The sequence below is a fragment of the Cheilinus undulatus genome, linkage group 20 (assembly GCF_018320785.1).
Source record: "Cheilinus undulatus linkage group 20, ASM1832078v1, whole genome shotgun sequence".
NCBI lineage: Eukaryota > Metazoa > Chordata > Actinopteri > Labriformes > Labridae > Cheilinus > Cheilinus undulatus.
The window spans coordinates 23495564-23508078 of NC_054884.1; the positions used below are offsets into that span (position 1 = coordinate 23495564).

General features: G+C 39.4%; 1 protein-coding gene across 3 annotated transcripts in view; it reads left to right on the plus strand.

Moving 5' to 3' along the window:
* Positions 1 to 12515, plus strand: part of usp54b (ubiquitin specific peptidase 54b) — a 108347-nt gene that overhangs the window by 28523 nt on the left and 67309 nt on the right. For all 3 annotated transcript variants that reach the window (XR_005993489.1, XM_041816126.1, XM_041816127.1), the window contains one exon: positions 10999 to 11091. Coding sequence is in view for 2 of the 3 variants with exons in the window: in XM_041816126.1 (XP_041672060.1) it covers positions 10999 to 11091 (93 nt within the window). In the remaining variant the exon portion in view is untranslated. The remainder of the gene's footprint in view (positions 1 to 10998; positions 11092 to 12515) is intronic.

Genomic DNA, 12515 nt, shown 5'->3' on the forward strand with positions numbered 1-12515 from the left:
GACAGAATATTTCCAATTCTCTTTTTCATTTTTATGCTGACGATACTGCTGTGCACCTATGCCTGCATATCTTCAGCATGCTTCTAAGAGGTAGACCCATTATCAGCCCGGTGGATTATTTACACTGATATTTGGCATGTGGCCGATTATCCATTATAGCATTTTATACAGATCAAATCAGTTCATCAAAAAGTGCACTACTTTAGACACACTTTATCTTTCACTCTGGCTTTGTTTTACTCTCCACGATCTCACCAATACAACACAACCTGATTGGCTAAATGAGTACCAGCCAATCAGCACTTCAGTCTGGGGGCCACTGACACAGTGAGCATTCAGAATAACTTCCTATTTTCCAGGGACTGTGTTACTCTGTTGTTTCTCATGCTGATAGAGCTAGGGCCAAATTTGGTCTTTTCCTTCATTTTTTAAAATCATACAATTTTACTTTTCCATGTTAAGTACATGTTATACTTTTGTCATAATGCATATCGCATCCAAATATTGGTTATCGGTCTGACAAACTGCTAATAATCGGTACTGGAGCTGAAAAACCAATATTGGTCAAACTCTACTGCTTTTGACCTGTTACAAGACTTGTTCTAAATGCAGACAAAACTTAACTCATATTTTTCACTTCTGAAATGACTGTCTGAGAAAACTGTTACTAAAGATGGTTGTGGAATTAAGCTGGTTTGCACTTTTAGATTCTTAGGGATTTTACTTGCTGAAAACTTGACTTTTAAGGAGCACATTTAGTTTGTAGCTAAGAAGCTAAAGATTCTACTGGGATTTTCCCAAAGAGCAGAGGCTTTCATGTACAAAAAGCCTCTGCTCAGAGTCTTCATGTGTTGGACAGTAGGGCAGTAAGATTTATCGCTTACTATAGATTTCTTACACTTCATTTTACTTTAGATTCTAAAGTCAGCTGGACTTTGAGTACACGTGGACTTGGACCTTGGTATGTCCTGGTATGTTGGTAAGTTCCGGACTACCTTTCCTCTCTTTTAGGCTTTAAGGATGGATTACAAAACCTGCACATCCTGTGGCTGCTTCACAATAAAAGCCTTTGTCCACTAAGTGGTGTTTAAGCTTGCGATGTCTCTTCTCAATACAGAACAGACGCAGTACAGCATTTTTCATCTCTCAGCATCCTAGCTGCAAAATCACCCTCAGTATCAGCTATTTTTTTATTGCTTCAATTACAGTGCTCAACTTTTGGAACAGCGCCATGCTTGTGAGTGTCACTTCTCTCTCACTGACCTATCAGATTAAAGATCTGCCAGAACATCTGACATCAACTTTGAGAACAACAATGATGGAGAAAGAACTAATCCTGATGGGTTATATATGCATCACCTGTTTTTTACAACCCCAATTCCAAAAAAGTTGGGGCGCTGTATAAAATGTATTCACAAATCTTAAACCCATATTTTATTCATAAAAGAACATAAACAATATATTAGATGTTGAAAATGAGACATTTTACCATCTCATAAAAACAAATTTGCTCATTTTGAATTTGAAGGCAGCAACACATCTCAGAAAAGTAGGGACAGGGCCATGTTTACCATTGTGTAGCAGCCCTCCTTTTTTAAAAACAGTCTGTTAACATCAGGGAAGTGAGGAGACTTGTTGCTTTTGGGAGAGGAATGTTGTCCCATTCTTGTTTGATGTAGGGTTCTAGCTGCTCTGAGTATTCTTTGCTGGATTTTTTGATTTTATGTTTTACCAAATGTATTCTGTTGGTGACAGGGCTGGAATTTTGATTCATTTGGCAACAGAACAGTTTTCTATTTTGCCTCAGTCCATTTTAAATGAGATTAAGTCCAGTGAAGACAGCAGTGTTTCTTGATTGTGTTTACATGTGGCTTCTTCTTTGCATGATACAGCTTTAACTTGCAGTTGTAGATGGCTCAGCGAACTGTGTTGACAGACAAGGATTTCTGTAAGAGTTACCGAGTCCATGCAGTGATTCCCAGTCCAGTATCGTGCCTGTTGTTAATGCAGCGCTGCCTTAGGGACCAAAGATCACAAGCATCCCATATTGACCTTCAGCCTTGTCCCTTAGTCACAGAGGTTTCTTCAGATTCTCTGAATCTCTTTTGATATCATGTAAATTCTCCTGTTATACCCAGTCGTCTTAATGACCTGTCTCCAGTTAACCTAATTAGTTGCAAAATGCTCCTCCAGCTGTTTTTATTCACACCACGTACTTTTCCAGCCTTTTGTTGCCCCATTCCTACTTTTTTGAGACATGTTGCATCCATCAAAATAGGCTAATATTTGTTTTTTTGTGAATAAAATATGGGTTTGCAAATCATTGCATTGTATCTTTATTTACATTTTACCCAGTGCCCCAACTTTTTTGGACGAGGGGATTACATTTGGGTGGCACAATTTACAGGTCTTAAGCTGCTTCTAATCTCAAGGCACACTTTCTTCCAACTGTTTTTGATGCTTAATTTGTCAAAAGCTTTGCATACATGCAAATATTAATCATACATGACAATTAGAAAAATAAGAATTTCAAACCTAAACGTAGCTAAGGCATTGTATTTGTGTGCCATCTTCACTTTATATGTCTTTGTTAGGTAGTTGTACCTAAGTTTCCCTTGTTTGAGATGCTCCTGCAGATAAAAAGAGTGAAGAGGAGGGAGAGAGAAACAACAGATGCAGACAGAGCAGAGAAAAAGATAAAGAGTGGAAGAAAAAGAAGGATGGATGGATAGATGGATACTGACAGAGAGAGCCGGGCATGGGGAGAGTGCTCCCTCCTTCTGGCTGCTGCAGTGCCATGCAGGAAGCCGATTCATCACGACCGGAGAGAGAGAGAGAGGAGGGGAAACAGAGAGGGGGGGAAAGGTAGAGCGCATACACCAGCGTCAGCATGCAGTCCGTCATCCTCCGCCCCCTCTTTCCTCCACCTATCACTCTCTACTTAACACACAGAGCGGGCCTGTAGAGTTAAGGTTGCCGTTCATATTGGTTTAGTGTGTGCCTACTGTAAGTGTGTTTCGGTGTGTGTGGTCCTGCGATGCAGATCTGAGTGGAAGCCTCAGGGACATTGTTGTGTCAATATTATCTCTCAGCATGCTGGATGGATGTACTGAGGGCTCTTTCCTCTAATTATGCACCAGAGAGAGAGAGAGGACAGCAAGAGGTCTACCTCCACAGACCACTTCTCCGCTACTTTTAAAGTCTTCTTCCTCCTTTCTTTGGGCTCTGTGCCGGATGTTCTTTTTTCTTTTTCTTTTCAGTCCCACTGAATCTCTGCCTCTCACTCTTTTTGTTGCTGAAAATATACAAAGTGGAAAACACACTCAGCGGGAGCTGCTGGGAAAAACAATTAGCTCCAAATGGCTGGAAAGCACACAAAGCTGTGGAGGAGCTGATTCTCTTCATCCCTCTAACGATGAGGGAAGTTCTTAGATCCAAATTTAGTTTCACAAATGTATCCTGTTTTTAAAGCTACAGGAAACTACATGTATAGCTCACAATGAGGAGTACATTTGATAATACTGGAGAGCCTGTAAGCTTAGTGGTGAAGTGTATGCGGCTCATACAGAGTGCAGTTTGGACTTCCACCCATGATCGTTTCTTTTTTCAATCAGGAGAGACAAGTAAATGATTCAAGATAAAATTGATTTAACATGGATGTGATACTGAATGTTATTTTACATGAAAGTGATATTGAATTATAGTCAGAGTTTTTTGCGCTTCATCTCTACAGGGGCATAGCGTGTTCAAAGGATGGAAGATCTATCCCCCGTGGAGTCCGGACGCTGGTGTTGCTGGTGTCAGTTGATGATGTTTTCTGAGAAACTTGATCAACTAGGTTTAACCAGATAATGACTGGAGATGTCTGAGGTTGGTGGGGTAGGGGCTGACCGTACTGTGTGTAGACTGTGGTTGATGGATGATAATGTAGACTCATGGTGATGGGGAAGTGGAGGGTTGTATGTAACCATGTTGTGAATGAACTGGTGGTGGAAAAAGCCAAATACAAATGCTATTTTGCTAATGTTCTTTTATTACTTATATCTTATTTGGCAGCTTCATGTGAGCTGCACTTAAAGTTCAGGACAAATATCCCTAAGTGTCAAGGGTGTGGTGAAAACCCACATCCAGGACCCAAATGCAGATAAAACAAACAAAATCTACTTAACAAAAAATCCAAGAAAAATCTTTAACAAAACTTACTTCCACTAAAATAAGCTGATAACAAAGGTCTCAGAACACACAAGGAGGACATCAAGCATCAAACAATGAACTGACAAAAGACATGGAGAAACACAGGCTGTTTTTGAATTGGCCTACTGCATACTCCTGCCAAACGCAGTATGCAGTATGTATTGTGCACTGCGTACTGCGTTTGACAGTAGTATGCAGTATGACTGCCAGTCAGATGTTATTGTGTAGTGTGCTTGGCCCGGTTTAGCTGGTTTTCGGTATACAGAAGTACGTCATACCCTGGTCAATTGCAAATGGCGCTACAGTGTTTTTCATCCATTTACGTACAGAAAAAATCGGGGAAGTGTTTTTATTTGATTTATCGGGATTTTTATAGCCATTGTTTTTAGCTTAGCATGTATAGTGCAGTGAAAGGACACACTTGACAGCACCTTTCCGGCCGTTACGAACCGTAACGGCAAAACAAAAACAACAGTGACCTTATTACAACTTATTTCGCTATAGCACATGTTAAAAAGGTAAAGATAAAAGGTAATGACACTTTTTGTAACTGTCAGCCACTCCGGTGAAAGTTTCACTGCGCTCCGCCATTACGAACTTTGACCCGGCTAAGCAGACTGGTCCAATGCATACTGTGAAATTTTACCGAATCAGTACATCATCCAGGTATTTTTGGCAGACTGCAACTTTCGCATTTGTTCACATACTGCATACTACATTTTGGGCAAATCAGTACACACTGCTAGTATAGTAGGCGAATTCAAAAACAACCACAGAACCTAAATGCACAGGGACTGATTAGACAAAGGGAGACAGGTGAGGGCAAACGACACACAGGTGAAAACAGTGAGGGTAATCAAAGTGGAGGGAAACTCAAGCAGGAAGGATACTGGAATCACACACAAGGGAAGGCAACTACAAAATAAAACAGGAAACTTCACAAAGCACAAGAACATTTGACAAGGAGGAAGATATCCAAAACATAAGTAACACTACGAGGGGAGCACAGAAACAAATACAAACACAGGTAGTTAAACTAGACATGAAACAGGGGACAAGGAACAAATGCCAACACTCATAAATACCAAAAAGTACAAACTAGGAAAAATCTTAAGGAAACCAAAATACAAAATAAAACTAGAAACATGGAAATACACAGAATAAACAGAGGAAAAACTCAGGAGCATAATAAATCAAAACCTGTATTATGACACTAAGGGGACAATAAAGTGTTTTGTATCGTGTTTTCTCATAGTATTATATATTGTATCTTATTGTGTTGTATCCTGTTGTATTGTATCGTACTTTATTATACTATATCATATCATATTGTATCATGTAGTGTTGTAATAAGACTGGTTGAAACCAGCACTGATCTGCTATTCTTTGACTTAATGAGTATGATAATAAGGAGAAGCATTTGCTAAAATAACAAATAGCTATGCCGGTCCATCTTATTTATGGTCAGAAATACCTCTGAACACTTACTTTAGGCCTTATTCACCTGACAGTTCTGGATAAAAATCTCATTTTCAGATATTTAGAATAATTCCGGTCTTGTCAGTTTCTTTTAAATACATTAAAGGATTTATTTTTTACAAGAAGAAAGTTGAGCAAATATGTTAAGATTTGAGATTTTTGCATGTTTTGCTTTGAAAGAGTTGGAGACACCTATCTGTCAGATTTGTTTACAAGAAAACTAAAATTAAAGAGAGAATGCTCTCTAACTGTTCAACCTTGTCATGTTTTTTTACATGTATTTTTTATGGTCTTGGTCTTGTCTAAATCTCAGTCTTGACTCAGTCTTGACTCCCAAAAGTCTTGGTCTTGTCTTGGTCTTGGTGCACTCTGGTCTCGAGCAAGTCTTGGTCTTGGATAGTGTGGTTTTGAGTACAACACTAGTATCATGTCTTACCCAATTTTATCGTATCGCATCACATTGCATTGCATCATATAGTATCGTATCTTATCTATCTCATCGTATCCTAAATAGACAGAAGCAAAATGATAGGCCAAAAGTTAGAGAGTGGAGCAGTACTGTTGGAAAGATGTAACCAAAACTATTAAACTGGCATGTGGAATATATGTCTTCCTGACTGAACTTAAGCTCAAGCTTGGTATACTGTATAAAACATGGACATGGTGTCATTGACATTATTAGTTTGTCAAGCTGAAGAATGGAGGTTACTAGCCTGAATTTCAACAGGTGTGAAGTAGTCAGCATGTGAAAAAGAACAGCCAAGTAGGGGGGGTCTGATATCCTCCCCAGTTCACTAAGCAAAGTTATAACAGAAATAACAAAGTGCTTCCCCCAGGAAATTTTGAGCCTCCAAACTTAACTCCTTGCAGTCTAAAGAATATTAAAGCAACAATTTGTGATGGGAATTTGATTATATAAAGGAAGACAAAGTTAGCACTTAATTCTTAACAATAAATTGCATGAAACTCACATTGTTGCAAGAAGTGATTATTCATTTAGTCAATTATAAAAAGAGTTGGTTAATTTTTAAGACAATCTCAAAGAAAGACGGCTTATTTTAAATAAAAATGTTAGTGTTTGATCCCAAACCTTACATAACCGCTGTGCATGCAATTGAGCATACAGTTAGTTTCGGTAGGCTGAGGAGCCAAGCGCTGCTGATCTTATGAAAGTCCTCATCAGCTGATGGCTTACTGATTCACTCTCAGCAAGCCTGGCCTAGCCTAGGCTAGAGCAGTTTAAGCCTAGCTTTTTGCAAAACCCCTCCACCCCAGCTCCTCTTTTATTCAGCTTCTGACTTAATCAGTGTCATTCTGTCATCACTGATGTCTGCTCTGCTTGATTCTTTGTACATAGGCATATGGAAGGGCATGGGGATCCTAGAACAGCCACACCACCAAATATAAAAAAACAGCAATACGTGGACATTTATAACTGCTAATACAGAAGAACACTGATGACCACAAGTCATGTGTTTCATGACAAAGTGGTCCTGACTGAAATATCTAATGGGTGATTTGTTTTAATGTGAAGGGCTGTGGTGTTTCTGTGGTAGTGTGTTTTATAGAAATGTTACAAGTAAAGGCTGACCATACAGACTACTGATCTTGACCTTTGACTTACAGAATCTAATCAGTTGATCCTTGAGTTAGAGTTTGCATTTGTGCGAAAGTTAAAAAAAAAAATATATACTGCAGAGCATTTTTGAGATTGCCTTCACAAGCAGCGTATGCACAAAAGTCCCATGACCTTGACCTATGATCTTAACAAATCTTGCTGGTTCATCATTGTGTCTGGATGAACATTTGTGCAAAGTGTGAAAGGAATCTTCAAAACACTCTTGAGATAACAAGTTAGATAGATGAAAGACCTGGAGACATAAAAATGACAGTGTCGCTGTTGCTTTGACTTGCCATCATTTTGATGTGGATCATTGTTCAACCAAATGATGCAATAATCCAGATCAGTGGATCGTTGTAATTCCTGCAACCACAGTCTTGCCTTTGCAGATATGTGGCATTTGAGACACGTTAGTGATTTTAACGGTGACAGAATAGAAAAAAAAATAAACACACATAAAAGTAATGAAACAGTAAAAACAAATACATTAGCAAACGTTTGAACAAGGCTGCAGGATGCTAAAAAATCTAACGAGCTGTGTGCAGTATGAGGGACCAGGTCAAGGTTTTCATGGTAATACCTGATCTGTGATGCTCAGTGAAGACGTGACAGAGGGATTCCTCTCTCCAGCAGTCTGAGCTTTAAACCCTGTGAACTGAAAATATCACACAGCAGCTTCACAGGGCTTCACTGGTTTAGCTCAGTCGGCAGAGCAGGCATCCATGTACAAAGGCATAGTCCCACACACACACTGGATGAGCTGGTTCAATTTCAGATTGTCAGCCATTTGGTGCATGTTATCCCTCATTTCTCGTCCCCACATTCCCTTGTTCTTCAGCTGTAAGAGAGACAAAAGGCTCAAAATGTCTTCAGTCTTTACATTGTTGTACAGAGCAGCTTTGCCTTTTACTGACCCTAAAATGGTGCCAACCCTATGGCTCATTCTAGGAGTTATTTTGCATTGTTCCAGGTCTGACTCCTGAAAACTGGAAGGGCTCCATGTGACCGAAGTCATTTTACCTTTTTCTATAAACAACAGGCTGCCTTTCATTCATCTTTTTTAACCCTCTCACTTTTTCATCTGAATGTAGTATGTGCCATGGCTCTCTCTGCTCCTCACTTAAATTGAATGAGAGCTGTTTAGGTGGGAGTGGCATAGCTGACAGTGCAAACTTCCTGATTTCTTTTTTTTTAAACATGTGTCACACATGTTTCAGATCATCAATCAGATTTCAGTTTAAGACATAAATAACCAAAGTAAATGTAACATGCAGTTTTTAATTGATGGTTTCATTTATTAAGGTAAAAAAGTTAGACAAACCTATCTGGTCTTATGTGAAAAGTAATTTCCCTCCTTTCTATACCATGCACTTACTGTGATTAACCACATTTTTGAAAGCTAAGTTCAATTTCAGAAGCCACACCCAGGCCTGATTGCTGCTGGACCTGCTAAATCAAGAAATATCTTAAATAGAAGCTGTCTGACAAAGTGAAGTTGGCTAGAAGATCTAAAAAGGCAGCTGCAATCTAACGAAATTCAAGAACAGATTAGAAACAACGTCATTGACATGTATCAGTCAGGAAAGGATTACAATGCCAATTCTAAGGCTTTTAGACTCCACCTGATCATGGTGAGAGCCATTAACCACAAACGGGGAAAACTTGAAACGGTGGTGAACCTTCCAAGGAGTGGCCAGTGGCTGAATTAAAACATTTCTGCAAAGAAGATCGGGTCAAAATTTCACCACAATGATGTGAAGGACTCATTGTGACATTGCTAAACACTTGCTTGCAATTGTTGCTGCCAAGGGTGGCACGACCTGTTATTAGGTTTAGGGGGCAATTCGTTTTTCATATAGGACCAGGTAGATTTGGATGGCTGTTCTCCCTTTATAAACGAAACTATAATATCAAATTTGTATTTTATATTCACTCTGGTTAACTTTGTCTTATTGAAAATATTGAAAGAGGGGGTATTATACTTTTCCGATTTTTAAAACATAAATTTAAAGTCACAATGTTGTGTGTCCATACTCCACGTATGAAAATTTTCAAACCGCAAGATAAACGTATGCGGCAGTAATCTTGGAATTAGCATGTAAACTGATGAAAACGGTTTGTTGAAAATCTCTCCGTGATGAGACGAGATTTCGATGGAGCAAACAGGGAGCAAACTGATAAGGTCATCGCAGTATTATCTGACTGGTTCATGGTTCGTCCGTGCTGTCGGTGAAGTGGAACAGACCACCCCCATGAGGCCTCTTAGCCATTTAGCCATTGAAACACAATAATTAACACTTACCAAACAGATACGTCCTGCTCTATCCTTCGCTGCTGCTGGTTTTCTTCCCCCTCTCTCCCCAAACTATCAGGATCAGACTCTGGGTCTAACACGTATGGATGTATATCAAAATTCGCCATATTTTACTCAGTCCGACCGGTTCATTCAAAGTTTACAACCACTAGCATAACAACATTAGCCACATTAGAGGGGGCGGGCACAAAACATTGAGTCCTGCCGCCAGCCAGCCTCCGGAAAATCAGCCAATCGGAGGAAGGCAGGTCTCCTGGAGTGGGTTTTTTTAAAGAGACAGCAGTGAAAACGAAGTGTTTCAGACGGAGGTTAAAATAAGGGGTTTTCAGGACACCAGTGTGAGAAACATGAGGAGTTTTTTGAGCTGTAAACCATGTAAAGCTACTACGTTGGTATCAGAAAGATGGTGTAAAGCCTTGAAAAACGGCATAATACCCCCACTTTGAAAAGTAGATATCAGGATAAGACAAATACTTTTCCACAGCACTCTGGACTTGCGTAAAGTTGGTCTTTGGTGGTGTTTTGTGTCTGCTCTTTTGAGGAACCTCAGATCCTGAATCAATTTTGACAAAATAATGTTCTCCATTCTTCCTCTGAAATCAATTAAATATTTATGGACCATTTGTTTACTAACTTTTTCAAACTTTAAAACCTTTTTTCCTCCAAATCTTTCCAACGTTTCCCCCTCTGTCTCTGTTTTTGCATGTTTTGTTCTGTTGAAGTCTGTTGTGATTCTTCCATCTGTGTTGGCAAAAAATTTATGCATAATTGCATATTAATCAGGCTGAATCCAAATGGCAAATCAAATGTTAATTGCTTATTATTTTATTGTATTTACAGTCTTCAAACAAGTATTCAGAACAACTCTTCACATTTAGCAGCTCACATACACACTATCGTGCAAAGCAAAGTCAACTTTCTGTCAATCACATCTGTGAACCATTAAAAATGAATGTTTTGCTCTGTTCTCCCCTTCGACTAACTGCTACATATCTGACCCACACAGCTGCCCCGGAAGCCATTTACCTGGCTAATACTAAAACTTTTGGTTCCCATTAGTCATTAAAACCCCAAAATAATTAAAAATTGGGCCCAGTTTGAAAGAATCCAGAAATTCCCCTTCAAGTAGATCCTGGAAATGTCCCTGTTCTCTGCCAGACACAGCAGATGACAACTCAAACACATAAAAAACAACCTGCTCAGAGAGAGGAGAACGGGCAGACGAACAGAGGATGAACAAAAACAGAAAGGAAGGGAAAAATAGTTCCACAGGGACCAGATAGAAACATTATTTATATGGCTAAATAAAATAAACAGTATATCCCTTTTTTAAAGCTCAGAAGTTGATCCAGTTGGTTACAGTTCTGTTTTTGTGTGTTTCGTCTCTCAGGTACTGTGGCATCTTGACATCTTCCGTAGAAGCTTCCGGCAGCTGACCACACATAAGTGTATGGAGGACTCGTGTATCTTCTGTGCTTTAAAGGTAAACAGTAAACTTTCAGTGTTATCTCGTGATGCACAGATTTCTTGACAGCTCTGTGACTCCATTTTTACCTGTTTTCTTGAAGCTGTTGCTGTTTTCAGTATCACAGCTTTTCACTGCAGGCATGGTGGTTATCTTTAGTTTTTCCTCCCAGTTTCCCTTTGTTTACTACATCACTGTCAAGAAAGGCAAACCAGAGGACAGAAGTGAGATAATAGATAGTTTGAGGTACAAGTGCTTCACTTGGATATTTCCCTTTTGGTTGACAAGGGTGGGAATCTCAGGGTAACTTACATACCATACACATACAGTATAATAGTGCAACTCTTCAGTGGGTTAAAGTCATCATGGTGATGGCTTAGGAAGGTGGGATAAGATGACGGGATGGTTTTACTGGCTTTTTGGTGTCTGCAGACCTGTCGCTATGACAGATTGCATCCTTCAGAAATGCAAATAATTGCAGGAATTACTAGCTTTATCAACACTGTTGCAGAGCAAAAGTAGTAGCAGTGGGAAAACAGGAAGTGATGCAATACGCTCACTGTATTAGTGTTTCCCAAGCTTCGATGCTGATTGAAGTCATCCAAGCCAGTTAGAGAGGGTTGTGGTGGGGACATTAGGTGAAGAAGAGAGTGAAAACAGCTGGGAGGGGGGCACAATTAGCTGCAGAGCTAAATAGGGTTTATGGTATTGTCTAATTTGCCAATATCTTATATGTAGATATTTGCAAATTTATTGTAGCGCAAGTCCTTAACCCTCTGAGACCAGTGTTGTTGTTTGTTGCTGACAAGGAGAGACATATTATTCAAAGTTAGCTAACTTTTGAACCATATACTGAAGCCACTAAATTGTTTTTTCCTCTGAAAGCCTTCCATTGTACCATTCTAATGATGCTATCCACACCTCCATAGCTCTTACATAATGTTTTCAAGCGAGCCTGGAACTTGGCCAACTTTCTTTAAAGATTAAATCCAAATCAGTAACTCTAATATTGAATGTCTTTTTATCTGTTTATAATCATTTTTTATAGTTCCTGCAGCTAGTGGCTTAGCCATATTGTCTGTTTGTCACCCACTGTGAATTGTGACTAGGCTGTGGTAACCAGTGGCAGGCTGTTCCGTTGTCACTTTATGCTTTGCCGAACAGTGCATGTATAAACACTTAGAAACTAGAGAAGAGAGCCTGAATGACTCATAATGGAGAGAAAGAGACAGTGTCTGTGAGTCTGGGATTTGTCTCCTCTATGTCACTGCAGACAGGAACTGCTTTAAATAAGGACTCAAAATCCCACAAGTGCAAGGACTTTTTTTTCACTTTTTGGACCCAAAGAGATGGGAGACCAAGTTTGTGCAAAAAAAAAAAAACTCTTAGTCATCAATTTTACTGTGTGTAATAAAGTTTTTTTTTGTGTGTGTTTTAATTTC